This window comes from Osmerus eperlanus, chromosome 16 (genome assembly GCF_963692335.1).
Source record: "Osmerus eperlanus chromosome 16, fOsmEpe2.1, whole genome shotgun sequence".
Classification (NCBI taxonomy): Eukaryota; Metazoa; Chordata; class Actinopteri; order Osmeriformes; family Osmeridae; genus Osmerus; species Osmerus eperlanus.
In genome coordinates this window covers 4,896,004-4,923,245 of record NC_085033.1, presented here as the reverse complement: position 1 = coordinate 4,923,245, position 27,242 = coordinate 4,896,004, and the positions used below count along the sequence as shown (strand labels likewise).

Sequence of the window (27,242 nt, the reverse complement as noted above, 5' to 3'; positions counted from 1 at the left end):
AATTTAGTCTCCTCGCTATCCCTGAAGGACTTCCTTCCTCTCTGGGGGGTTGTTTTAGGAAGGAGAACTAGGGCAGCACCTTGGTCATTGGTGGGACAATCTGAATAGGTTCACCTGACTGTGAGCCACAGAGATGGAAGATGTCGTTCGGAAGGGGGGGAGTGGGGGGGGCTGAGTGGTATTCTGGAGCGTAGGGGTGGGGGGGATGTATGGTTCAGACTGGAGGAGGGGGGGGGGTATTTGTTATTATTGAACATGGTGGGGATCGTGGGGTGAAGGGAGCTGAAATTGCTGGCTCGTTCCAAGGAGCTGTGGGCGGGAGGCTGTCTGTGAGGATGTCTCGCTGTCGGAGGGAGAGCGGCGGAGCGCCGGGTCTGCAGAGGCCATTCATCTTCAGCCACTCAACTCTGCTGTTTGGTGATTTTGGGGGGGAGAGGGAGAGGGGGGAGGCTGCGGGCTGTGTGGTTGGTGAATTTGTCATCTGTATTTTGGGGGATTTTTCCCCCCCACCATCTGCTTTCCTCATCAGTAAACACACACACATACAAAACAACATTCACGCACACCCACACAGTGCACACACGGGCAGACGGAGTATACGCAAACAGTCTACACACACTCACACACACACACACACACACACACACTCACACACACACACTCACACACACGCACACACACACACACACACACACACACCACACACACACACACACACACACACACACACACACACACACACACACACACACACACACACACACTGACCCTCTGCTCCCATACTGAGCATCTCATCCTCAAGAGAACACAAACAGAAGAGCAACAACAACATCACTCGCCCTCTGACAGCCCACCCACCCACACTGCCACCCACCCAGACAGCTAACAGGCAGGCTAGCCTCCCCACCCCGGCACCTCCTCCTCAGCCCGTGTCTGAGGGCGATGGTGGGGGTCTGGGTGGGGAGGGGTGAAGGCTGACTGAAGCAGGCCTGTCATGTGTCCCGGTCTCAGGGGAGAGGGAGCCGTGATGCGTCTGAGCCAGGTGGGATCATCCTGGCTCCCAACACGGGCCCGTCCTTTGTCCGCTCGCCTTTTGTCCAGTCATGAACACCATCCCTCTGCTTGGGAAATACAATTCCTGGTAAGATGGGATGAAATAGGATTTTGGTGACCCAAGGGAGCTGTGGGTGTGTGTTTGGGTGTGTGTGTGTGTGTGTTCATGCATGTCAGTGTTTGTATTCATCCCACAGCCATATTGGAAACAGTTTATACACTCTCCGTTGCACAGCCCTCTCAGAATGCCTTCTGTTCCATTTTGATTTACATGGGAGAGCGACTGGAGTGAGTGTTTCGTGTGTGTGTTTGTGTGTGTGTGTGTGTGTGTGTGTGTGTGTGTGTGTGTGTTTGTCAGAAAGAATGCACAGGATCGTGTTTGAGACCTGAGAAGCTTCGAGGGTGCTTTTTCAATCATTGATTTGTAATGTTTTCATATTGCAAACAGTTTTGATAATGTATTATACAATTATGTAAAAGAGAAGCTGTACATAAGATTTTAGATAACTTAAAAGTGTTGACAGTATATTAATTTATTTGTATAAAAGAGCACTGCACTCCCCGATTGTAAGAAATATAAATTATCCACCAAAGTGTTTTGTGATGTTCTTGACGTGCTTCATTTGATATTCCATTTCTGTAGAATCTTCATTAATTTTCTTATTGAATACGTAAAACAATGTGTTTTCCCTCAATGACCTCTTCATTACAGATTATGTTTTATTTTATTGCTTTGCAACATTTCCATTTGAAGTAATGGAACAATAGCTCAAATGACTACATCATTTTCAGTGTTTATCGGAGCACTTTCGGAATTCATTTTTGTGTTCCATTATGTTTAGTTTTTGTTATTTCTCTATCATGTTTAGATTTAGTCAAACAACTCCTGTACATGCAAAAACAAAATGTGTAATGAATGCCAAACAGGTCCCACCTTTTTATTTAACTGCGTTGTTATTTGGAATATCTCTATATATTGATATATAAAATTTGACTGAAAAATCTCTTGGAGGTTTGAGTCTTCTATATAATTGCTCCTCCGAGCAGTTATTTATTAAGTGGCGAAACCATGGCAACCCTTAGGTGTGTGCACTATCACATTAGGACTGGCTAACAGAACTGTAGCTCTCATGGCAGGAGACAGGACACAATGGAAAAAGATGTGAGGGGAATTCAGTCAATTATCATAACTCCATTTCCACATTAGGAAAGGAAATTACACAGTAGATATTTTTTACAAACCCATGTTTAGTTTCAGGGCTGGGGCCAAAGATTAAGTTTACTCAGATGGTGACCTGTCAATGGGCAATAATGTCCGCAAAAATTACCCCAAAACGTCCAGAATTCTAATTATGGAAACTCAAAATTGACTGTAGCTATTTTGACTTAAAAAGCTATTTAATTCCTACAATATCAGACAATATTATGACATACATTATGTATGTTGAGGAAAATAACATAAAGACAAAGGGAATTTAACACAAGTTCTGCTATGGTTACTATGGTTACCCTGTCATAAAAACAATGAATAAAGATTTGTGACTATCTTGGGTTTTGATCGTTCAAAAAAAAAATCTGTCACAAGACCCCAAACATGACACAACTTCAGTTCCATCCAATATGGACAAATACCCCAAACCAGCATCCTCCATCGACATAGACAGGTCCTCATCTGCTCATTCGGTCATAAAGACACAGACGTTCTAGAATGCAGGTCGGCCCTTTGTCTTCATGTCCTTCCTCACGCAGACATGATGGGGAACCTCGCACCACCCTTTCTGTAGAACACACACAGCTAGTCTGTACACACATCTGAGGTTGACACCTGCAATCCATTAGTTAGTGAAATTGAGGGTGGTGTGTATGCTGTACACACATACAGTAATGCACAGTGTACCTTACATTTATTCTTGAACAGGTCTACTACATTGTCAGGGTTCATTAGACATAGTATGTCAGTATATCGTATAGTAGTAGTTATATGTCTCAGACTATATGAGATCTAGAGTGCGATACTATGATAGGATTTTGTGCTGAGTCCTTCATCACTCTCTTTCCATCTGTAGTTCTATAGGAGGGGGTGAGGGAGTGGTTGTGTGTGTGTGTGTGTGTGTGTGGGGGGGGGGGGGGTCGGGGTGGCCAGCAGCAGGCGGTAGCAGCCCGGGGGGGGGGGGAGACCCCAGGGGAAATGCGTGGCTTTGCTGCGATGGAGATAAAGCCCAGCCTCTAGTCACCTGGTCCATCTCGTCTTATCTCCTACACTGCCCCTCACACCCCTCAGCAGGAAACAGCCTGGCCCCTCACACACACACACACACACATCCACTCTCTCACACACACATCCAAACACTCACTCACCCTCACGCACTCTCGGATCAGGATGGAAAGCCGCTAAAACTACTGATTTATTATGGCTGACTGGGGCCTTCTGTTTCACAGGCCAGGAGGAGAGCAGGTGAATCTGAATGTGTGGAAGTGCCCGTCTGTGATGGGTCCTATTGAGGAGAGCGGTAATATATGTATGGCTTACTACAGAGGGATTATATCTAATCCTAGACAAAGTGCTGCCAGAAATCAGTGATATCAAACACAGGCAGTCAAGTTTTCAATCTGATCTCGTCATTTTAGAGCAGTGGACAAGCACTGCCATCTACTGGTTGTAATTATAGCTTTACACATACTGTTTGCAGAAAGCTCCGGGTCAACATTCAAACATGGTCATTTAGGTGGGATGCCACTCATCAGTTATAAACGCCTTCATTGATTTTATTAAGAAACATCCGCATGTCAGATATCTTGCTTTGTCGATAGAGCAACGAATACAGAGCGATGAGCTGAGACGTTCGCTGACAGGCTCTGCAGGAGAAGATAAGCCATGGAAGTGTCCCTCTGTTTTTGGCATGCAACATTTGATACGTTTGACAAGTTCAGAAAAGCACACGACCGGGACACGGAAACGAGCTGCGATTACAGCATCATGTTAAACAAACGCTCCCATTGACTGAACCGAGCAAACAACAAGGAACATTTACCTCACGTATTTAACATCAGTTTGTATAATTACATTCACCCACTGTGTATAAAGCTACCAGACCTAAGCTGCTTTTCAAACATGCAGCATCGACACACACATTCTTCGAGTATTTATAAGCATTGGCACTTCAGAAATACAATGCAACATCATTGACTAAATGCGACTCTGAAGGGCCAGTCTAACAGCATTGATCTGTGCAATCAATTCAGTGATCCATCCAGCTACAGTCCCAGACCCACACATCCATAACGTCTACACTAGCACTTTATGTTTTAATCTACACTTAAAGCTCCCAACCATGTCTGCCCCCAGCATGGTTTACTGTTCCAACAATGAATGTCCAAACAGGAAACTAATTGTTGCACACTAGAAGAAGGCTATGGATTCGAGATGTCAAGGACACTGTTTGGTCTGTTCCCAGGTCTCTAGCGAAACGTAGATGTGTGCGTGTATCAGAGTCCCCTGGCCTTGGCGTGGGCCTGCAGCAGAGCGGCCGTGTCACCGTGGGAGCCCTGCAGGGCGATGGAGAGAGCAGTGCGCCCCCGCTGGAGAAGGAGAGAAACACACAGACTAACAGTCAGATGTTGGGTGTAAACTCAAATGAAGAATGGCTTTGTATGAAACTCGAAGCTGCTCAAAGTCCTGCTTCACCTAGGCATTTGACAGTGACCGGTGTGTCCGGTGAATAAGCATGACAAAAAAGGGAAAAAGGCTTGATGGCCTTTGTCGAGTGGCCAGGACATGATTTAATTAGTCTGCAGCGGTGGCCCACGTCAAGACAGGAGGCCCTCAACAGAACCACTCATGCTCTTATCCCGCACTACTCTATAGGAAGATTTGACAGAGTAAAGGATTTGCATCCTTCTCTCCCCCCCCCCCCCCCGTGCCTGCCTCCTCACCAGAGATAAGACTGTGTTAGCGGATTAGCCCAGCAGAGCTCTGTCAGGTTTCTACTACAATGGGTCGGATTAATCCTCGGAGGAGAAAGCTGTATTCTGGCCTCCCCGAGACTTCAGTCAAAGACCTAAGCTGCTCTTTCAGTCAAAACACTAATAACTGGAGAGAGAAGAAAGAACCCTGACAGTGTGTCACTGTGACATCACGTCTGCTCAGTAGTACCGTAGCTTGCTATTGAAACGTCCGGTTTGAACCCCTCAAGGTGTACTTTCACTCTTTGCCCACTAGGTGGGGTATGAGGATATCATTTACGTCGGGGGACTTGAACCTTGACCGGAACAGCCTCTAGTTTCAGCTGTGGGTGGCCGTGCGTGCTGACCCCTGTGTGCACGTGGGTGCTCTGCGTTCCTACCCGGTCTGTGAGGCTGACGTCGCAGTGGTCCCGGTCCAGCAGCAGCCGTGCGATGTGAGTGTGTCCCCGCTCGCTGGCGCACATCAGCGCCGTGGCGCCCTGGCGGTCCTGGACGTTGGCGTCGGCCCCACAGCTCAGCAGCAGGCGCACCATGACCACGCGGCCGTGCCGGACCGCCAGGAACAGCGCGCTCTGACCCACCTAGTCACACACATGGGGAAAGGCAGTCTTTATTTCCGGGTGGTTCCGTGGCTCGAAGGTGTCGGGTCGTGCGACGGGAGCCGTGCGAGGGACCTGGCTGGAGCGGGCGTTGACGTCGGCCGTCTCCATCAGCCGGTGGACCACCTCCAAGTCCGCGGGGCTGTCCGGGGCCGTCAGAGAGGCCAGCATCACCGCTGTGTAGCCCGCCTTGTTCTGGAGGTTAACCTCGCACACTCCTGTGAGGAGATGCCACACGCACACACGCTCGTGAATGCATGGTTAATGAGGATCTAGTACTGTGTCCCTTATCCAGCGTACTGCAAACAAATAGCACCTCTGTTTTTTAGTCAAACCCACACACTATTGTCTCTCACATATTCACCTGTGTCCAGTAGAAGGCTGACGATGCTGTAGTTGGAGTGGGACACGCTGTAGTGAAGGGCGGTGTTGCTGTTGTCGTCGGCCAGGTTCACCAGGAAGGGCAACAGAGAAGGGGTCGTCGTCTTCACTTCCCTCAGGTTCAGAGCCACCCTCGCGGCTGAAGAGTCCTCCTCAGCTGCCACCTTGAACCAGTTCTGGAACAGCACCACAAGGGCCTGTCTCTGGAAGATAGAACGTGTCCTTTTAAAAAACAAAGTGTGATTTGGGTGCTAGAAAGCCTCAGTGAGCGACAGTTCCCTTAGGACTAGAGCGTCCTTCCAGTTGTCGTGCGTACCATCTCATCATTGGGGTTGTCCATGTTGTCCATGTGGTCTTTCAGGAACTGACAGGCACCCATAAACTCCCCGCTGACAGTTTCTCTATGGGGACAAGTTCAATCAATGAGAGTACAATTTACAAAAAACAAACATTTACTGACTGAAACAGAGCTAAAAAAAGAAAAGAAAACGCTAATGAAGGTTGTTGCCTGATTCCCTTACATTCCTGGAGGTTGTCCAGGGACAGGCTCGGAGCACGGCCCCGTCCTCATCTCCTTCTCTGGGTCTGCTGTGTCCGTCCTGGAGGGGCTCTCTGGAGGACCAGCGTCCACAGCCACGCTTCCTGCTGTCCTCTCTGGATCCTCCCCTCCGACTGTGTGCGCCTCAGGCTCTGCTCCCCCCACGGGCCCCTCTCCCCCCACGGGCCCCTCTCCCCCCACGTTCGGTGTGCTGTCCTCAGGGCCAGCTCGTGTTGGACTACCATCCCCCCGGCCACCGCGGCTGCTTTCCCTCTCACAGTCCCCAGTGGACGACTCCTCACTCCAGTTTGTTACACATCTAAACACAGAAACAATGAGGCTCTCTCGAAGGACATTGGTGGAAACATTGCATCCATTCTCCCATATAGACAATTTGTTTATCTTTTCCCTAGCCACTAGCCATAGAAATACTCCCGTCGCATACTGCAGAGGGAGGTTTTAGGGGAAACCACAGACAGGTTAGTCAGTTAATAAGGCAGAGGTGTTTACTAACCCCTCGTCCTCAGCAGCAAAGTGCAGGTTCTTGGACGTTCTGGCCCCTCCGTTCCTCTTCATGATGGATTTGGGGGCTACCATGTGGAGACAGATGGTGGAGACATATATTTAACAAGACAGCCACAGCGGTTAAACCGTATTATGAGAGAACACACTTCAACAGCACAATTCTACGTCACATAAACTGTTTGCTGTGAACACATTAATCAACAAATAAACAACTTTGTGTCTCCTCAAATAGCTAGATCATGGGAAGTGAGTTAGTTAGTCTTTGAATGCACTGGGGAGGGAGAGCTTCAACGATTCAGAATTGTTCTTGTTAGCTTTGTAATTATGATGAAAGGCCCCTATTCTAGCTAGAGTTAAGGGAAGTCGTGGTTTGGGTTTGAGTCTCCTAGGGGCTGAGTCAGGACATTCCATCAGGGAAAGAAGAACATTTCCCCCATGAAATACAAACGGCGAGGAGGAGTCTCTGTCATCAATAAAAACCTATCAAGCCAAACCAACTACAACCATCAATTTACACTGAATAGTAAATTGTGGGTCTCCATTTGGCCGAGGATAATCGAAAAAGATGTGGTTTCTGTTACACGGTAATGGAATTTGTGTGCAATGACTTCTTCAGCATTGACTTACAAATCAGACCCGAAGTTTCCTTTGTTTTATTAAGAGTAACCCCTAGCTATGAGAGAAATGTGCTGATAACAGCACAACTGGATTTCAATAACATTCATAGATGGGTTAGATTACTATATTGAAATTCGAATGAGTAGTGCGAAGGACAGCAAAAGTCTGTTTCGCTTGAGCCGAGGCATAGTTTCCTCTCCAATTCCTCTGTACCTCTGTTAGTGGTGCATCTCTCCTTCAGCAGCAGTATTTACATTTAGACTTTGAATATGTTTTCTCAGACAGAGAGAAGAGAGTGTACTGCACCTCCATGTTGTTCACCCTCAGGGTGTCCCGGGGAGTAGGAGGAGGAGAGCGTGTGGATCAGTCTCATCATCTCCTGCTGGAGCGAGGTGACCTTGGCGTCGGGGTGTTCCGGGGTCTCGCCCCTCCCTGGTTCTCCCCCCCCGCACAGGAGCACCCACTGCTGTTCCAGGAGATGCTGGATCCTGCTCACATGGAAGGCCGCCTCCCCAGGGTCCGGGCCCCCCTGTGGGGCCTCCTCTGACGCGTCGCTCGCCTGGACTTCCATGGACCTTCGGTTGGCTGAAGCCACGCCGTTGTGGTTCTCCTCTCCATCTTTAGGGTCGGTCGAATCGGCGGAGGTCGGGGCTTCTTCGTTCAACCCACCTGAGGTGGACGGGCCGCGGTCCAGCAATGCCGCGGAGGTGCGTCCTCCTGTGGAGCTCTCCTCCCCGTCCTGGTCCACGGCCACCCTCTCGGCTCGGACCCACACCCCGGTGTTCCGGGTCAGCTGCTCCAGCCGGCCCTCCTTCCTGCGCCTCTCCTCCAGCTGCTCCCTCAGCAGCGCCCTGGCCCTCTGGAGCTCCAGGCTGCTCTCGTGGAGCTTCTGCTCCAGTGCCGCCACCTTGGCCTGCAGAGAGGTCACCGTCAGCAGCTCGTCCAGGTCCGTGCTGGTCCTCCACTCGTGGCTGGGGTTCCCGTCTCCCTCCGCCATGTCGTGGCCGCGGGGGGGGAACACGAGGCTCTGACTGTCCTGTCGGGGTCTTTTGAGGTCCGAGGTGGCGTAGGGGGGGTCTTTGGCGCCGTTGGCCGAGGTTCGGGGCCCGGGGCGGGGGGCCAGGCCCAGGCGGAGCCTCTCCCTCTCCTCCTGGAGGATGCAGATTTGAGCCCGGAGCTCGGGGACGACCCTGACCTCCAGCTCCAGCTCGCCCACGCGCTCCAGGGCCTCGCTGAGGCGCCGCAGCGTCCCAGAGAAGTCCTGGCTTGGCGGGCCGCCGTCCGAGGAGCTCTCCGGGCAGTAGGAGATGTCTTCGGAGGACGTGTCCCTCCCTCCCAGGTGGTCCCGGGAGCTCTGCAGACTGCCGGGGTCCTCCGTGGACTCGGAGCCCTTCCTCAGCTGCACGGTGAGAGGCAGGCTGGAGGCTCGGAGGAGGTGAGGCCGGATGTGCTCCCCCAGAGACTGCTCATCGAAGGCCCTGACGCTGGCCTCCATTTCGGCCCGAGATCTGAACCCTCCCGGAGAGGCCGGCGACCTTCCGTCAAAGGTGCAGGATCCGTAGCCGTGCTGGCCCTCCAGGAGCCGGGACCTGGGGGCCAGAGCGCCAGTGGAGCCCCAGGGGCTGGGCCGGTAGCCGTTCCCAGAGAGGCTGAGGTACCGGGGCAGAGTACTGGACCTAGGGCCCCTGCTCCGCCTCTGGATGTGGACTCTCTTGATGGTGTTGCCCTTTTCGATGTCATCCACATACTTGAGGAAGTCCAGGTCTAGACGGAAGCCATACGGTGTCTCTACGGAGTATGGTGGTTTCCCCTTCAGTCCATTCTCTGCACCTGTAGGGGATAAGCCATTTCCTATGGAAACATCAGGGTTTAAGTAGTTGCTTCTGCTAATACAGAATATGGTCATTGTTAAGATATGGCATATGTATGTAAAGGAATATACAGTATATATGTAAATGCCAAAATTGAACAATGTTGTTGTCTCAGAGAGACCTTTACCATTTGGTTTGTCCATCATTTACAGCTTTCAGTTGTTGGCTGTGTTTGTTGTCACATGATCTGGTTATGACTACCTGCTATCTGTGGAGACAATAGAGAGAGATTCCTTGAAATCACTGGCCATGCACTAGGCTGGATTTAAAAAAATTATAAAATCAGGAAGTGGTCATTAAGGAAGTTTCTGTGAACTATCTAAACATAATTTCTGTGTTAAGACCTCAGTGTGGTTGTGGTGTTGGTATGAATATGAACTTGTGGCTCAACCCTGGTATTTTCAAATCATTATTCCCTTCTTATAATGAGGGGACAGCTAATTAACTTGACAGTCACATTCACCCAAGCATTTTCCGTCACTGCCTGTTCCTTTCTCTCTCTGTGTCTCTTCTCTCTCTCTCTCTCTCTCTCTCTCTCTCTCTCTCTCTCTCTCTCTCTCTCTCTCTCTCTCTCTCTCTCTCTCTCTCTCTCTCTCTCTCTCTCTCTCTCTCTCTCTCTCTCTCTCTCTCTCTCTCTCTCTCTCTCTCTCTCTCTCTCTCTGTCTCAGTTTCCTTCTCTCTATCCATCTCCCCCTCTTCCAAACACTCTTCCTTTCATCCCTCATTCCCAGAGTCCTACAGGCCAGTGGGGCTCAGCGGCTGCCCTGATGTTCTCTTGATTATAGCCCTGCCGTCCGTACAGAGACCTGAAAATAACTCCCAGACTGTTGGGACCAGTCACCATGGTCCGTGGAACCAAACACACTCCTACATACAGGAATACAGGCGACCATTGTTCCAACTCTCTCAGTCCTTCTCTCTCTGCCTCCCACGGCACTCTCATAAAACTCCCTCAGGTCTTTTCTAGGCCTCTTCCTCTCGCTTCTCTCCTCGCAACCTTTCCGCCCTGCTTTTACCCTCCAACCCTCTTCTCTCTTTCCGCGTGTACCTCCGCCCCATTCTCTCCGTCCTGACCACTGGGCTTGGTGGCGGTCTCCTGTCCTTTGGAAACACTGCAGTCCCCTGGCCACAGCCACAGCCCCAAACAATGTCAGCTATGCAGTCAACAGACAAACACCAGCTAACAGCCTGGCTGGGAATGAGGCCTCTCTCACACACTGATATGAGCAGCAACAGGCGTGCTCACTAACCGTTTACACCGAGGCGCCGTAACACACACACGCACACATACTGTACACGGTTACCTTGAACACCTCATGCCGTGCATACAACCACGCAGACCTCTCCACCGTATATACATGCAGTACTTAGAATACCTAGGATGTGTTGCTGGGTGGTATGCACAAACATACTGTACTGTAGTATTGTATGTCGTACTGTGAATTCGTACAGTATACATCCTCATATGTACTCCTGAAACACTTTCCTCGAGCCATGTGCTTCCTCTCTCTTGTCAGTTAGCCAAACAGAAAAGCCCCCTCGGAGCCATTGTTCTGCTTTTTTTTCGGGAAATTGAAAGGAGTCTTTCAGCACCTGTCCTGGCTAAGCCTAGCCAGCAGGCCTGAGATTGGTAGCAAAGCCAGGGACACTTGTGTTCGCTCTGGTAACAGTGAATGTAGTAACAGCACTGCCTTGAGAAGACAAATAAACCGTGACGCCTTCGAGAAATGTGTATCATCCTAATTTGTCTGAGTTCTATAGCCTTCCAGGCTTAGTTTCCTATCCTGCATTGTCCTTTAGCTTTGCCGGACTGTACAGTTGAATGTTCTTTCTCGTGAAAGTAATTAGCAATACAACAGCAGCTGCTGCTGTTGGGAGTTTCAGCCAATCCCCAGCCTCGCCATAAAGCAGGCAGGGAGTGCTAAGAGATTGGTTAATCACTCCTCAGCTTGACCGCTGTGGAATGGCTCAGTCTATACGATTTAACATTACTGTCGTGTGATGTCAGCAAAGTATATTAAGGAAAGCTCCTCTCAAACACAAACACACACACAGAAATACATTAATACTCCACAGTTCCACCACAAGGTAAACTATGTAGCACAACACAAACTGTGTTGACTATTCAGTGCCAAACTCCCAAAACTGTCATGGCACAGGTTAGAATGGTCACCGCCTAGAGCAGACACATGGTACACTCAGTTTCCCTGAATAGACCCCAGTCTTACACCAAGCGCCAGTACTTCCAAGCACTTTACTTTCATTCCGTTCAAATGTTCTGCTGTTTCCAACATCAAAGCTCCTCTCTGATCCACCTTAAATCCTGGGCATATTTTTCAAAGATCTTGCCTGCTGGAAAAAAAAAGAATCCCTTTTTCCAACAGGCATTTTCCCTTCAACCAGGGGCCTCTGACTCCTCCTGCTTCTGCCCACCGCCTGGGTCTGTGGAGAAACGCGCCCCCCCCCCCCCCCCACACACACACAACCTCGCTCCCACAGCGCATCATTGCAAACCTTGCAATCAAAACATCTCCATCCGCAGCCTTTTTTTTCCTTCTGAAAAACCGCAAATCTAATTTCAATTGATGACACTGTTGAAGCAGCCTCCTCCCTAGGAAGCTATGTCAAAACACCGGACGTTTCTGATGGAAAAGGCTATCCCACTGAAGATGCTGGTTAAGATGGAGGGGAAGATCTGCAACCAGCACACACACTCCCTGTTTCCATGTATAAGTCAATAAAGGTGCAGTGTTGATGCCCTGGTTACGAGTGTTACAGAGTTAGGGCTTTGGAATAGGGACAGATGCCTTAGTCAGTCAAACCTTTGTCCACCTGTTCTATCTCCAAATGGATAGTGGGTCAGACCAGTCTGATCGGCATCACTAGCTTCTGCACAAAGTACTAAGATGACCTTTCGGTCTCATTTCTTTTCATTCCTCGTCCTCCACTGTCTCTCCCTCTCTCTGTCTCTCGGTGTGTGTTCTGTTCTCAGAAAAAAAGAACGAAAATTGTGCTCCTCCGCTTTGGCCAGTCAGACTGTGTGGTTTTTCCAGCACATAACTCCATTCCTTGTCTTCTGGCCGGGGCTGGTTTTCAGTACCGAAGCCAGCTCCCCCCCACCACTGTCTTATTCTGCCTCAATCGCTTTCTCTTGTTTTCACATGTTGTCCATTCAGTCGGGCTCCCTCTGGTTCTGCAGGGTTCTCTCTGTGTTCTGTGTGTTCTCCGTCCAGGGAATGAGAAGTGCTCTGATCACCATGGATACTTTTCAGCACGTTCTGTATAGAGCAAGGTCACATTGGTGGCCCATGATGGCTCACTGTCCATGTACAGGACCAGGAACAAGGCCAAGACCCCTACAGCATATTATGAAACAGCTGCCGGTGGACATCACACACAGAACGCAGCATGGCCATGGTTTGGCTAAAATAGAATGTGCGTGTGTGTCTGTGCGAGAAAGAGATAGGGTGAGCGTGACTGTCAAGATTACAGATGTGATTGATGTACGATTTGAAAACGTAATTACATTTATCTTGATGGATTAAAAAAGTCTTCCTGCTCCCATTAGTCTGGCAACCCGCCATATAACCGTGTATCAGCACCAGCCCACAATATCTGAGTCCTCTCAGCCTTCAGTGAGCAGCCCTTTCAAGTCGTTAAATCCTTACTAAAAACCCTTCCTGCCTGGAGAGTACAATAATATCAACGGAGCATTCCTACAATAACAACCACAGATCCCTACCGTTAATATGGATCCTTGGTTGGTATCTCCTCTGCCTGGTCGTGGGGGGTGAGGGAGTCCTGAGCTGACTGGACTCTCCTAGTACCTGCTCCGCCTGTCTGTCTCCTGATGGGGGGGTATCGTCAGTGAGACAAGGGCTCCTCTTCCCTGGATGCCAGTGTAGAATCCTCTCATAACACACGTTGTGTTGTTGCCTGTAAAGGGACGGGGAGGGGCTTGTGGACACGCCCCCACCCCCTCCTGCCCAGTGACGTGGCCAGTGGGTGCCCACAGACAGCAGCCACACCCCTGTTTCTCGACGCCGTCCAATGAGAGTACGGAGGGGGGGCCTCGCTTGTCAGAGCTGTGGACGGTCGCTCACCCGAGAACCCAGCTCACTGTGGGAGCGTTGTCAGAAGAAACCCCCTGCAAGTGTGTGAGGGCACGGTAGAGGAGGTTAACTATGTGCCCCCCACACACGCACATGCACCGAAACTTTATCCCATGTTATGTGGTGTCCGACTGTCCACTATAATCAAGGAAATAGCAAGGAGGGCAGAGAGCGAGGTCTATGCCCAGGGGTCAACTCTCTCAGGACATGCCTTTCATTCTTCATGGATCCCCTTTCGCCTTTACTTCCCTCTTCCTGCTCTCAGAGCCACAATCCTCTCCCTGTCGAGGGGAGATTCTGCCACGGACGGTCGGACGCACACAGCTACAGGTCCCCGAGTCAGCGGGGTCCCTTTCGTACGAAAGCCAGTCCATCCCTGTTTTCCTGAGCTACTGGATGACAGGGTAATCATGATTCATGGAGGTTGAAGTGCGTGCGGTGGGAAGGGGGTGTCACAACCCAAGAGAAAGAGTCCAGCATATTATTACTATTATTACTTATATTTTAGTGTGTTTATATTATCAGGAAAACACACCTGTACACAGTTTATTTACTCGGGTGGCTATTCTTGTACAATTAAAGAAAAATACAAAGAGTTATTCTGCAAAGAGCTGCAGTCCTAACATTTCACTTTTGCCATGTTCAAAACACGAATGGAAAAGGAATTAGTGTGAAATGCTTCTTTTCCATTACACAGGCAGACCACTGACTCCACAAGGGATTGTGGTTTAACTCCGGGAGAAAAAAATAGAGTCTTTATTGGACTGAAGCACTGCTGACGGACTGACCACATTTTCTGAACTGAACAGAAACCTCTGACATTCAAAGTTGGTCCTGGCAGGACAGCAACAGATTTATGGCTTAAAATTTGTGTTCTAGAGGAAAGAAAGGGTGTAAATTTGGTTTCAAACAGGTCATTTATGTTGTGTTGTTTTTCACCTGCATACATTCTCATTGTGAAGCTTCACAGACTGAACTTGTTCCATCTCATGGTACACACTGTATGGCTCGAGCCTGCCACCTGGTGGCAACACAGGATCATCACATGACCATTGCAAATGCTGCCGCAAGACGACTGGGGTGATTTCTAAAGCACACAGGGGACAATCTAGTCATTCACCTGGGGTGGCAGGAGGTAGTTGTAGGGTGGCATGGAGGTCTGGAGGGAGGGTGTGACCCGATGCCACCATAAAGTATTATAACATTGTGGTTTAAATAATGCCAATAATATATTTTTTTTTCCATTATTCGGGTGAAAGTGAATAATTGCCAATGATTGTTTTCTGTGTTCCATGCAAACAAGAATCAGCTGAAGTGACTATGGACTCCACTTTGTATTATGTAACGTAACCAATACAAGGTTGTTTGCGTGTATGTTTGCTGCATAATAGACCTGTGACAGTGTGTTATCAGTCTAGAATACACCCCCTTGGCCCGAAGTTCACAGACCCCCAACATCTGGCATCTTGTAACATCAATAAGACATACCAATCACAGACTCACCTGTCAGAAGGGACAATCAAACTGTGTCTGCTTAAGGTCAATATCATCCAGTCTGAATGCTGTTGCTTGATCCTTCTGAACCCCTACGTGTGGAATATATCATCTTTAGACTTTTACCTCAGGTTAAGGATGGGTTTAAGACATTTACGGAACATTGAAAGACGAAATACTTATTTGTAATGGTTTGTTCCACCATGCTATACTACATGCTCTTGTCATGAAATGGAACGAAACCATTCATAATTATATATGCATATTAAACATTGTTGTGTTATGAGAAAAATGGGAAGTAAGATACAAAACTTTCATGGAAAATTGTATTATTTGGAATATTAAACATTTCCTGGTGGTTTGGGGTACTTTCGGGCAGAAAATAAGTATTTTACTTGCTGTCCTGGAATAATCAACATTTGAATACAGTCAATAAAGTCCATTGTCCGGTGTAATGTCCAATTCAAGCCTTGACCTCAGGAGTACGGTCAGGTAACTCTCACTCTTTTGTGTGTTTGACGTTTATGTTGCGCCATCCGGGATATACTGTGAATGAAGCTGCCAGGGGTGGAACACAGAGACCAACATAATAGTATTTCACCAGTGACTGGATGACTCAGTGCTCCCCTTACAAATTCCTGAAGTGCCCAGGGGATTTGTCTTGACTAACTATTATCAGAAATGTAGACCTAATGTACTAGACAGACCATATTGTTCTGATGCTCCACAAATGTTATTTTCAGACAGACACAGGCTAAACAAGGTTTTCTGGGTTGTGCAAGGACTGTGCATGGGTATTCTAACGGGGACCCATGCCTGACTGCCAACCCACAATGGCTTCAGTTTGGTTTGGCTGACATGACATGACAAATACTCCTAGATACACTCCTGTCTGTTAAAACGGTTTGATTTGTTTTGTGTCAGGCAATGCTGCCCACGTGCACAGGAAACCAATACAGTGGAAGAGGGAACCCAATAACTGATAGATAATTGCTGTTATCAGTGTTCCACAGAATGTTTATTTTCCTTCCTGGCGAGTCAGATGAGGTTTTACTCGCAGACACAAAAGTTCAATATCTGGTTATCTTTTTTTAGGTGACCTAAGTGAATCTAGGGCACTAGGTTTGCAAAATCCTGTTGACTAGCTCTAAGTCTTGACCCTCCACACAGACACAAAAACATGCATACAGTACATATCCATCTCCAAATCTACAGGCCAGTGCTGATCCCGGCCAGGGTTGAGGACTGTGTTTGCTGTGTACACACATTTGGCTTTGATGTGGACCAATCCTATGGGTGGTTAATGTTTAACAGGAGGATACCCTGGGAGGTCATCATCCCAGAAATGTGTTCTAAATCCTGGTGCTAAGGTACATGGAGTGTACATGTCTGATAGAAGCGGTCGGGCATGTTGCCTCAAAAGGACCAACAGAAGATCATGAGCTCAACTCATATATACATACATACAAAATTTTAATTTCGAACAACATGATGACTTTGATTGGCTTATAATAACTGGCAGTAATGCATCTGTCTCTATGAAAAGCTCCAAAACTTAGAATTTGTTAGAATTATACTTTCAATGTTTACCTTGTAACAGTATGAACAGCCCACTCCACACCTGAATACCAGGGATGCACATTCCGAAACATGACATCACAGCATTATCTTTTCGAACCACTGAAAAAGAATTCAGAATTTAGAATTAAACTGAATTATTTGAACACTAAAACAACTGTCAAAACACAGAAAACAACAATCAAACTAGTTAGAACAGACTTTGGGACACTCAAACTCAGGCTCCTCTTTCATCACCTGGCTGAAAACACGGCCAGAGGGTGAAAGCTAATCATTGACTTTGGTCTGGGCTGTATGCTATATAAAGTCCGGCCTCCGTGTCTTGTGGCGTTCTTTGCACCCAGGGAAGAAGGAGCCCAGCAGGCTAGCGAAAGCACCGGCACACAGACAGAGAAATAACATCATGAAGCTCGCGCTAACGCTCTTGTTTGTCCTCCTAGCTGCTTGGACCCCTGTCCGCTGTGGCAAGGGAGGCAAAGCTCACGAGCCTCCGCAACCGCAGGATCCTGAAGAAACACGCTCAGCCTTCGCGGCTCTGGACGACGTGCGTCTCCTGGCTAACGGCCTCCTCCAGCTGGGCCAGAGCCTCCGCGAGTTCGTCCAGAAGACCAAAGGCCAGATCAACGACATCCTCCAGAAGCTCAACATCTTCGACCGCTCCTTCTACCAGCTGTCGGTGCTGGCCAGCGAGATCAAGGAGGAGGAGGAGGAGCTGAAGAAGACCACGGTGGTTCTGAAGGCCAACAATGAGGAGATCAGGAGCTTGTCCCTGGAGATCAGCCACAAGGTGGATAGCATCCTGCAGGAGAGAGGCCAGCTGCAGAGCAAGGTGGGGGGGCTGGAGGAGAAGCTGAGCGGCTTGTCCCTGGTCATGGTCCCTGCGGAGCAGCTGGCTGAGATCCACACCCTCAAGGTAGGTTCATCTCTGGCTACGGGGACGGCCTCTGGTCTGCAGCATGGCGTTCAGGGTTTAGTGTCAAGGTTTGTCAGGCTTTAGGAGATGGGGAAAAGGATTTTGAGAGGAAAATCTCTGAGATTCTCGAGTCCAACGGGGGGAAATGTGACGTGTGACTCCCTAGGAGGTGATCCACACTCAGGAGAGGAGCATCACTGAGCTCCTGAAGGCTGTCAGGGAGCAGAGTGACCAGCTCAACCACCAGCAGAGCAAAATCAACAACCTAGAGGAGAAGGTAGGACACCTCACCCCTGTGAAAGCAGCTCGGGTTTCCCTCGAGCAAATGTGAACTCGCTGATGTTCCATCTTTCCCCACCTCTAGCTCCGCTACAACAGCCACGTCCAGGAGACAGTGGACAGACCAGCAGACTTCTTCAGCTCGGTGACGCCCACACTGCCCGCATATCTGACCAGCAACTCTACCAGCAGCAGCTTGGACCAGGACGGTAAAACTTTCCACTAAGGCTTAATCTCAGTTAGCTCGTCAGTCTCTCGACTCAATAAATCAATCAATCACTCATTACGAGCAACACTGGGATTCCCTTCCTTGTTGGGTGCTGTCAACGTTTTCATTTACATTTCCCAATCCCTGTCCCCACATGAGATCTTTTGTCTCTTGCCAAACCGTTATTGTAATTAAGAATGTGCTCTTAATGGCCAGGTCAAATAAAAATTAATAAAAAACTGTGTGTGTCTCAGGCCTCCCCTCAGACTGCACCGAGGTCTTTCGCAGGGGAGAAAGGAACAACGGGGTGTACCCCATCAAGCCCAACAAATCAGAGCCCTTCATGGTCTATTGCGACATGTCCGAAGGTCAGACACTCATGCCGGGCGGCACTGCTGTTCCCTTTAGAATCTGCTGATGTCAGATTGCACATACAGTTGACGTCACATCTGCATGTGACTAGCAAATACTGCCTTGACTCTGACCACCGAAGTACTGTCAGAACTATGCACTCCTTATCCATTATTTTCATGTTCACTGTTTGTGCGTGGCTTTGGATGTAAATGACCAAAATGGCAAATGAATGAGGACTAATGTGTGTTCTCTCAACCTGTTCTAGGAGGAGCTACAGTGATCCAGAGGAGGAAGGACGGATCTGTGAATTTTGATCAGACGTGGGAGATGTACGAAAATGGATTCGGAGACATCCATGGTAAACCATTTAGTCATGGCAGCACATGGTCCGTAGGAACTGTCACAGGGCGGATGCATTCCGACCTAGGCCAATCAAAGTCTATACAAGTGTGTGTGTGTGTTTGAGTGGAGCATGTCCACCCGGTGAGCGTGTCGAGGTCTGAGCCTTGCGCCCTGTGCTCCAGGGGAGTTCTGGCTGGGCCTGAGGAGGATCCACGCGCTGGCCGCTCAGGGAGACTCCCTCCTCCACATCCAGCTGGAGGACTGGAAACAGGGCAAACGCCACATCCAGTACAACCTCTCCCTGGAGGGTCCCGAGAGCCACTACACCATCCACCTGGCGCACGCGTCCGGGGATCTGCCCGACGCTATGACCAACCACAGCGGAATGATGTTCTCCACCAAGGACCGAGACCACGACAAGGACGAGGGCTCCAACTGCGCCTACGACTACACAGGTAGAGCAGACGAGGCGGGAGCCCGAATGGAAGAGAGAGAATGTAGAGAGATCAACATGACTCAGCCTAAAGGTTTTACTGCATGCAGTCCCAGGGTCCTTACCGTCCATGTCGTTTCTTTGTCCCCCCCAGGAGGTTGGTGGTTCGATGCCTGTGGAGACACCAACCTGAACGGAAGGTACGTCCACGTGAGGCCCAAGGGTCGGTTGGAGCGCAGGAGGGGGATCCACTGGAGGCCCAGCCACAGGGCCTCCTACTCTCTCATGTCCACCCAGATCTCCATCATCCCCACCGCCACCTCCGCCTCTGAAACACACTCGGGCAACTTCCTCTGAAATGACCCATGAAGAAAAACGAGCAAAACAAACAAGATATAAACCTATCTTTGGTAACCTCTGGCTATAGCTCTAAGCACGGTAGCAGGGTTACGTGTTTTGATTTAGCATCGTACTGTGAGGTCCTGTCTAGTTAACCAGAGGGGAATTGAATAGGTTGCTGAATCTAAAGGAGAGTATTTCTGAACCACAGGGTCTTACTCATAAAGTGACTGACTAGTACTTAAACTAAAGTTATTAGAGAAAGGTCACAAAAGAAGTAATTAGAGAGATATGCTACAACAAACACCAAATGTGGTGGAACAAATATCAAAATTTGCATTTAATGGATTGGTAAGGGCTCAGTATTGCGGCATGCATACATACACACGCTGTATTTCAAGCTGCATATAAAACCATGAATGAAGAGCGGAGAGTTGGTCTGTCTGTGTGACAGTCTTTACCAGGATTTTACTGAGTCACATTGACTAACACCATATATATCCACACATCTTTACTGTACATACTGTATTTTTGTTACACATCCCATTTTTACAGGTCTGACAAATAAATCATATTTATATCACTGGTTCATTTGTTACCAGATTACTTGATTATACAACTGTTTACCTGGCTGAATGTCTGTGCACTTTCTCCAAAGGAACGTGTTTGTAGAGACAATTGGTGGGGCCAATCATCAGTCTAAAGACAGTTTTTTAGTTACCTGGGTCAAAACAGGGTCTGTTTAAACTATGCCTGTTTTGTTTTTTTAACCGTTATGTGTGAATAACCCTTTTGGAGTGGGTGTCTCTTTACCTGTTATGGGTTCTGTGATTGGCTGGCCCAGGTTGGTAAACACATGAATGCCCTTCTGTCAGGTCATCACTGCCTCAGCCTTGACCCTGAAACATCCAGTCTGGAACTAAAATGGAAACAACCCCTGATGCAACAGTTGACATCTTCAGTCAAGTTGATAGATGGATGAAAAAAGAGAAGTCATCAACTCTTCACTCCACAGTTTGCGCAGTCAGCACAATATCAACCCCTAGAGGGCAGTAATGAACTTCGTCTAGGTACACCCCACCACTCCTCTCAAGCCTCAGACAGGGAGAAGATAGGTTGAGTTGGAGCCATACCACATAACTTACACCTGTCAAAGGCCCTCATAATTACACAAATGCATGGGAGACACCCTGCAGGACCTAGTGGTTGAAATGGGCCTCCCCTCCCCTCCCCTCCCCTCCCCTGCCCTGCCCTGCCCTCCCCTCCCCTGCCCTGCCCTGCCCTGCCCTCCCCTGCCCTCCCCTCCCCTCCCCTGCCCTCCCCTCCCCTCCCCTCCCCTCCCCTGCCCTGCCTCCCAGAGGAGCCCCACGGGCCGCAGCCTTGACAGTGATCTCCCTGCACATGTGCAAAGGAGCGTCTTCAGTTACTGTACCACCTGCCTCGGCACACACGTTAGACTGGCTGGTTATTTTAGGCCTCGTCTCTCCCCCTCCTCCAGCGTGTGGGAAATGTTGGGAGTGGCTGAGACTGTCCAACAGGCAGGCTCCTCTCCCACACTACTGGTTCCCCCTTCTTCCTTCTCCTTAGTTTGGGTTTGGACGCCCTCTGGAGCGATGGATGACAGCCCTCTGCAGGTTCTGACGCTCCCCACTGCCCCGTACCCAGACCAGAGACCAGGCAGCAGCGGCCTCAGAAGGAAGGTCTTTGTTTTCCAGTCCAAGAGGAACTACCTTCACAACTTCATCCAGAGCATATTTTCCTCCATTGACCTGCGCGACCGCCAGGGGTCCACCATGGTGGTGGGGGGAGATGGACGCTACTTCAACCGAACGGCCATCGGTGTTATTGTGCAGATGGCAGCTGCGAACGGGGTCAGTGTCACCTGTCGCTGTAACCTGTCACCTGCCATGTGGCCTGCTGTGTGTCTGTGTCACCTGGCTCCAGCCACCTGCTGTTAGTCTTCATGTGTGCAACGATGTGGCCAAGCCAGGGCATGCAAACTATGTAGCTAGCAATGGACAGAGGCTAAAGATAATTGGGTTTGAATTTTAAAACATAATCAAAAACATAACATGTGAATGCATTTCATTGCATTTGCCAGACCTCAATACAGTAGCAGTACATTAAGTCAATAAGAGGCATTGGAAGCTATAGATATACTGTATATCCCATAGGAGCTACCAGTCTTGAAATAGATGTGCATTAAACTGCCTTTGTTGTGCCATTGCCAGTACTTAAGTGCTCCCCGAGGTGCCCGCTCTTAAATTAGAGAGCCTCTGTTGCATCCAAAGATGAGGGGTATTTTTAGTTTGGAAGTCCATTAAAAAGCCACACACAGACCACTTTTTGATCAAGGATGCACACCTGTAATTAACAAAACAGGGTCCATTCTTGAGTGGCCAAAGAAAAAGAAGGTTTCAAATTTATTGTAAACACAGGCATCTGTGACATTTTCCAGGTTGGCCGCCTGGTGATTGGTCACCATGGGATCATGTCGACGCCAGCTGTCTCCTGTGTCATCAGGAAGTACAAGGCTATCGGTGGCATAGTCCTTACTGCCAGTCACAACCCTGGGGGTCCTGATGGAGACTTTGGCATCAAGTTCAACACATCCAATGGAGGTACTGAGACCAGTAAGGAGGAAACCGGAACAGCTTTGCTAGTCTGCCAAGAGCACAACAGCTTTAACGAGACAAGCAGAACAAGGTTTTCCAGTATGAGTTATTGACAGTTATCCTGATAAGTGACACATTTGAGGGCAAACTAGGACTCTAGGTGAAAGGCTAAGCCTCTGTCTGCAACACAGAATGAACATTTATGTGTTTACATTTTAAGGTTGTTTGACCTCATGTTCTGCTCAGGCCCAGCACAAGAGACAGTCACAAACAAAATCTTTCAGCTCAGTCGAACCATAGAGGAGTTTGCCATCTGCCCAGAGCTGAGCGTGGACTTGGCAACTCTGGGTAAACAGATGTTTGACCTGGAGAACAAGTTCAAACCTTTCACAGGTGAGCACAAACCCCAGGCAACCCACAACCTGAATACAAATTATGCTGTATCACTACAGTTACAGTACTGTGCAAAAGTCTTAGGCACAATCAAAATAAAAAAGGTTAAGGAAAAATGCTTTAAGAAATAATGAACAAAAAGTTTAGCAAAATTGCACTTTTATACTGCTGCACAAATAAAAAAATTATATTGCATATATTTCTTTGATTAAACGTTGCATTCAAATCTGCTACACTTAAACGCCACCCTCGAAAAAATGCAGCAACATTAAATTTAGATTTACTATAATTCTAATTTATTTTTACTGCAAAGAGGTACGGTACAAAACTTTCTGCATCACTATTAGTATCCTCATCTGCCTCCTCACCGACGAGACACCAGAGAGGTCGCCTACTAATTAATAAACTGCTTTGCGCAATTCCTGTGTTGTTCTTAATTACGAATTAAATATTAATAATAAAAGCTGCCCTTGTGTACACACCGCCCTCATCGAAACATGTAATTCAAGAAAAGCTATAGCATTTAATTGAAGAAATACAGTATAAGACATTACTTGTGTAAAATATCTTGGGTGCCCAAGAGTTATGCACAATACTGTACATCCTTTGTCACACTTCACTTCTTAACTTGAATTCAACATTATTTATTCTTCAAGATTGTATGTGTACATTGTGTGCTGACATACATTGTTTAATACATGGGGAACTGATTATCTTGATGGCCCTCCACAGTGGAAATAGTGGACTCTGTAGAATCCTATGCCAACATGGTAAGGAACATCTTCGACTTTGCTGCGCTGAAGGAGATGTTGTCCGGGGAAAACCACATCAAGATCCGTCTAGACGCCATGCATGGAGGTGAGAACAATCTGAAATGTCATAAACGAAAAAAGCTGAAAGACATAAACCTGGCCTTTGTATGTTGTCATGTTGTTTCAACAGACATTATTGTGTCACCCGATACCCTGGTCAGAGCCACAATCAGTCAGCTGGTGTCAGGATGAAGATAAGCAAAGCGTGTTAGGCTAGGAAGCCAGGCTGAGTTCTCAGCTGTTGGATCCAACCATCTGATATCTGATCCAGTGTTTCAGGAGAGAGCAGGAGGGTGTTACAGAAACAGTTTTCCCTCTGAGGAGGATGAAGTTTCTACACACACGCTGTTTGTGGGCGGTGTGGGGAGGTTCAAAGGAGCCCCCTGTGACAACACTGAAACCAAAGGCGCCCCCACCCCCAGGAAGGCATGTCTACCTAGAGCGCCAAACAGAAGAGGATCTTGGACATGAATGTCATTCTAACAAAAATCCACAGCCTTATCATTAATATGAGGTCGCCACTCATGTGGCTTTGAGCCATCAGGAGGTCAACTAAGTCATGTTAACAGTTACTCATACTATTTTCAAAACATTTGAATGTGATTGAATGATGGTCCAAACATGTAATGGAGCTCTTTGGCAGTCCAATCAAAAATCCGTTTCAGGTATTTGATCGAATTGTTTTCTTCTTTTTGTTTGATCCTTTCTCTTCCTTCCCACTCATCCCTCCTCAGCGCTCGGCCCTTATGTGAAGAGGATACTGTGTGAGGAGCTGGGATGCCCCGCCAACTCAGCCATGAACTGTGTTCCTCTGGAGGATTTTGGGGGTCAGTACCCAGACCCCAACCTCACCCACGCTGCAGATCTGATGGACACCATGAGGGGGGGGCAGTACGACTTTGGAGCTGCGTTTGATGGGGACGGGGTATGTGCTTCTTTGTGCACTTCAACATTGGGAGTGCCGTTCTGATAGAAGTGAAGCAATCAAATGGTGCCACGTGCCACAGAATGTGTCATATCCAGTCACATCTAGTGAAGGCTTTGGTTTGCAGTTGAACCCCAGTTGAACCCCTCCTTTCCTCTTGCCCGCTGTGCTGGCTGTCCAGGACCGAAACATGATCCTTGGTAAGCATGGCTTTTTCGTCAACCCCTCTGACTCTGTGGCTGTCATCGCTGCCAACATCTTCAGCATCCCCTACTTCCAGCACTCAGGAGTGAGGGGCTATGCCCGCAGCATGCCTACCAGCACAGCCTTAGACAGGTGAGGCCTTAGCTTGGCATCGCCCTGGCAACAGTATCAGTGTCACTAGGACTAGAGGACCAGCTCTGGTTGCTCACAGGGTAGAGTGTGTACTACAGGGGCTAAGGCCTTACCGCAGGGGCCATATTTGATTCCAGCCCTGGCCATTTCCTGCATGTCATCCCTTGTCTCTCTCCCTGCCCTTCCTCTCTCTCCATAACTGTAACTATCAAGTGGTAAAAGTCAAAAATAGATATTTGTAAAAGAAAACCGGTAATGCCCATAAAAAAGCCTTTGCGTATCAAAAAAGTAATTGGTTCTTTGGAATCATTGACTGAAATTACAGGGAGCACAACTTGTCTCAAATTCTCCTTGTTTTCCCTTTAGAGTGGCCAAGGCAACCAAGATTGAGCTGTATGAGACTCCCACTGGGTGGAAGTTCTTTGGGAACCTGATGGATGCAGGCAGACTGTCCCTGTGCGGAGAGGAGAGTTTCGGCACAGGTATCTCATCAGTGAGTGAAGATGCCAAGAGTACAATTTCCTACTTAAAAGGTGAGATTGCCAAAATAACATTGCCACTCAAAACCAATCTACATTTCTTCCATGTCAGGTTCTGATCATATCCGTGAAAAGGATGGGCTTTGGGCTGTGCTGGCATGGCTGTCCATCCTAGCTACCAGGAGACAGAGTGTGGAGGACATCATGAAGGAACACTGGCAAAAGTTTGGCAGGAACTTCTACACAAGGTTTGCATGAGCACTGATAAGCCTCTTATGACCTCTGGTGGCCAGTCTGAACTATTACACGTTATTTCGCAGTGTCCGGGTTGATCCCAGTAACAAGATTAATTTCATAACAGATTACATAGAGGATTCTGCCTAGATCCATTCTTGTTATTGTTTCCATAATTTTCTATGGACAGGTATGACTATGAGGAGGTAGACCTTGACGCAGCCTGTGAGATGATGGAGGATCTGGAGATGTTCATAGTGGACAAGTCCTTTGCAGGCCAAAGGTTTGCTGTCGGGGAGAAGGTCTACCAGGTGGAGAGAGCTGACAACTTTGAGTACAGCGACCCAGTGGATGGGACCATCTCTAGGAACCAAGTGAGGTCACATGTGGCACTGGGGATGATGTAATGAAGTGTCTGGCCCTGGTGCTTGATTGGATAAAAGCTTCTAGTTGTAATTGTGTGGGATGAATACACTGTAATATAAAATTCATCATGTACACTGCAGGGCCTTCGAATAATATTCTGCGATGGCTCCAGAATCATCTACAGACTCAGTGGAACAGGTAGCACCAGGGCAACAGTCCGCATCTACATAGATGGCTATGAGACAGACCCTGACAAGGTCTTCCAAGACCCACAGGTAATATGTTTGCTGCAGAAACCGTTTGGTGATTCTGTTTATTTACTCTTTGGCTCAATGTCAATTGTGTGTGTCTGGGACAGGCGATGCTGGCTTCACTGGTTACCATTGCTCTGAAGATCTCACAGCTTCACAACCGAACGGGTCGCAGTGGCCCATCAGTCATCACATAAGTCCCTAAATCGTTTTTTTTTTTTTATGTATCTTAATTTAAATTAATCCCAATGTTCATTCAAGTGGAATATTGTAATATAAATAAAATGTGTTTTGTCGGTTGGTATCAATTGTGCATTGGTGAAATTTTTAAACTTTTTATCTTGTCATGTCAGCCTTCATAAAATTATTTCTTAGTATACAAATGCTCATCTATCTTATACAATTATCCAACTTATGTATGTGATAGGCTAATGTAATTTTATGTGCTTTTGGTGTCTGTAATGCGTTTTTGTCTTTCTTATTTTTGTGATTCGGCTGTTGCCCGTGAAGCCTGATCTGACGAGCCACATGGCGGTACGCTTCAAGGAATTAAATAAATAGCCTATATTTTTGTATTTTAATTAATGTTATGAATGACCAAACCATAGAGATTATAGGCCTATCGAAAACGTAAACGTACGTAAATCCACTATTTAAGCTACTACTAACATAAATAGCAGGCTATTGCACATTAGGCTATAATTTCGTTCATTGATAAATGAAAAAAAACAGCCATGTTATTTTTGATAAGGCTTGTAAGCATGCAGCAGAACGTTTGATAGAGACGTTTGTTGCTTGACAACACGGCTCAGAAACATACAAGCTTTGGGCAATTTGTTCCTGAAAACCTTTCAAACTAGACGAATTTACATAGGGCTATGCTATGCTCCAAAGATATAAGCCAACGACGAATAGCTGTGCCCACCGGTTGCTGTGGAAAGAGTACATCGAATTTCAGAAAGCAGGACTAGAAGTGGGTAGGCCTACAGTACGGAAGAGCTAGGATTCAGTTCAATGAACACATGACTACAGTACCGTAGCTAACTATCTGTGGGGCTATTATGAAAAATGTTGAAGACTATAAGGGAATGCCTACAGCAGTCTAGTCAACTCTTTCCTTTCAAGCAATTATTCTATTAACCTTTTTAAATTTTAATTCTTTATGTTAGGGTATTCAGGCACGCCCAGTGAATGATAACTTTCTTGAATGGGAGGTACAATTAGAAGGACT

General features: G+C 47.9%; 3 protein-coding genes across 3 annotated transcripts; 2 read left to right on the top strand and 1 right to left on the bottom strand.

Moving 5' to 3' along the window:
• Nucleotides 1-3,794: 3,794 nt before the first annotated feature.
• On the bottom strand, nt 3,795-13,474 carry kank4 (KN motif and ankyrin repeat domains 4). The gene is made up of 10 exons (XM_062481514.1): nt 13,291-13,474; nt 9,676-9,756; nt 7,984-9,528; nt 7,049-7,124; nt 6,518-6,853; nt 6,313-6,397; nt 5,980-6,199; nt 5,691-5,833; nt 5,397-5,597; nt 3,795-4,632 (listed from the first exon to the last, which is right to left on the bottom strand). The coding sequence occupies exons 2-10, from the start codon at nt 9,692-9,694 to the stop codon at nt 4,540-4,542; spliced, it is 2,718 nt and encodes a 905-aa protein (XP_062337498.1). The 5' UTR covers nt 9,695-9,756; nt 13,291-13,474; the 3' UTR covers nt 3,795-4,539.
• Nucleotides 13,475-17,056: 3,582 nt separating this feature from the next.
• On the top strand, nt 17,057-20,187 carry LOC134036905 (angiopoietin-related protein 3-like). Its single transcript, XM_062482072.1, has 7 exons — nt 17,057-17,645; nt 17,812-17,922; nt 18,010-18,133; nt 18,387-18,500; nt 18,752-18,844; nt 19,011-19,283; nt 19,416-20,187. The coding sequence occupies exons 1-7, from the start codon at nt 17,136-17,138 to the stop codon at nt 19,616-19,618; spliced, it is 1,428 nt and encodes a 475-aa protein (XP_062338056.1). The 5' UTR covers nt 17,057-17,135; the 3' UTR covers nt 19,619-20,187.
• A 739-nt stretch (nt 20,188-20,926) lies between these two features.
• On the top strand, nt 20,927-26,423 carry LOC134036878 (phosphoglucomutase-1-like). Its single transcript, XM_062482032.1, has 11 exons — nt 20,927-21,471; nt 22,059-22,221; nt 22,462-22,608; nt 23,341-23,466; nt 24,155-24,345; nt 24,527-24,681; nt 25,048-25,163; nt 25,273-25,408; nt 25,585-25,768; nt 25,901-26,035; nt 26,119-26,423. Exons 1-11 carry the CDS (start codon nt 21,109-21,111, stop codon nt 26,206-26,208), a joined length of 1,806 nt encoding a protein of 601 aa, XP_062338016.1. The 5' UTR covers nt 20,927-21,108; the 3' UTR covers nt 26,209-26,423.
• The last annotated feature ends 819 nt before the right edge of the window (nt 26,424-27,242 follow it).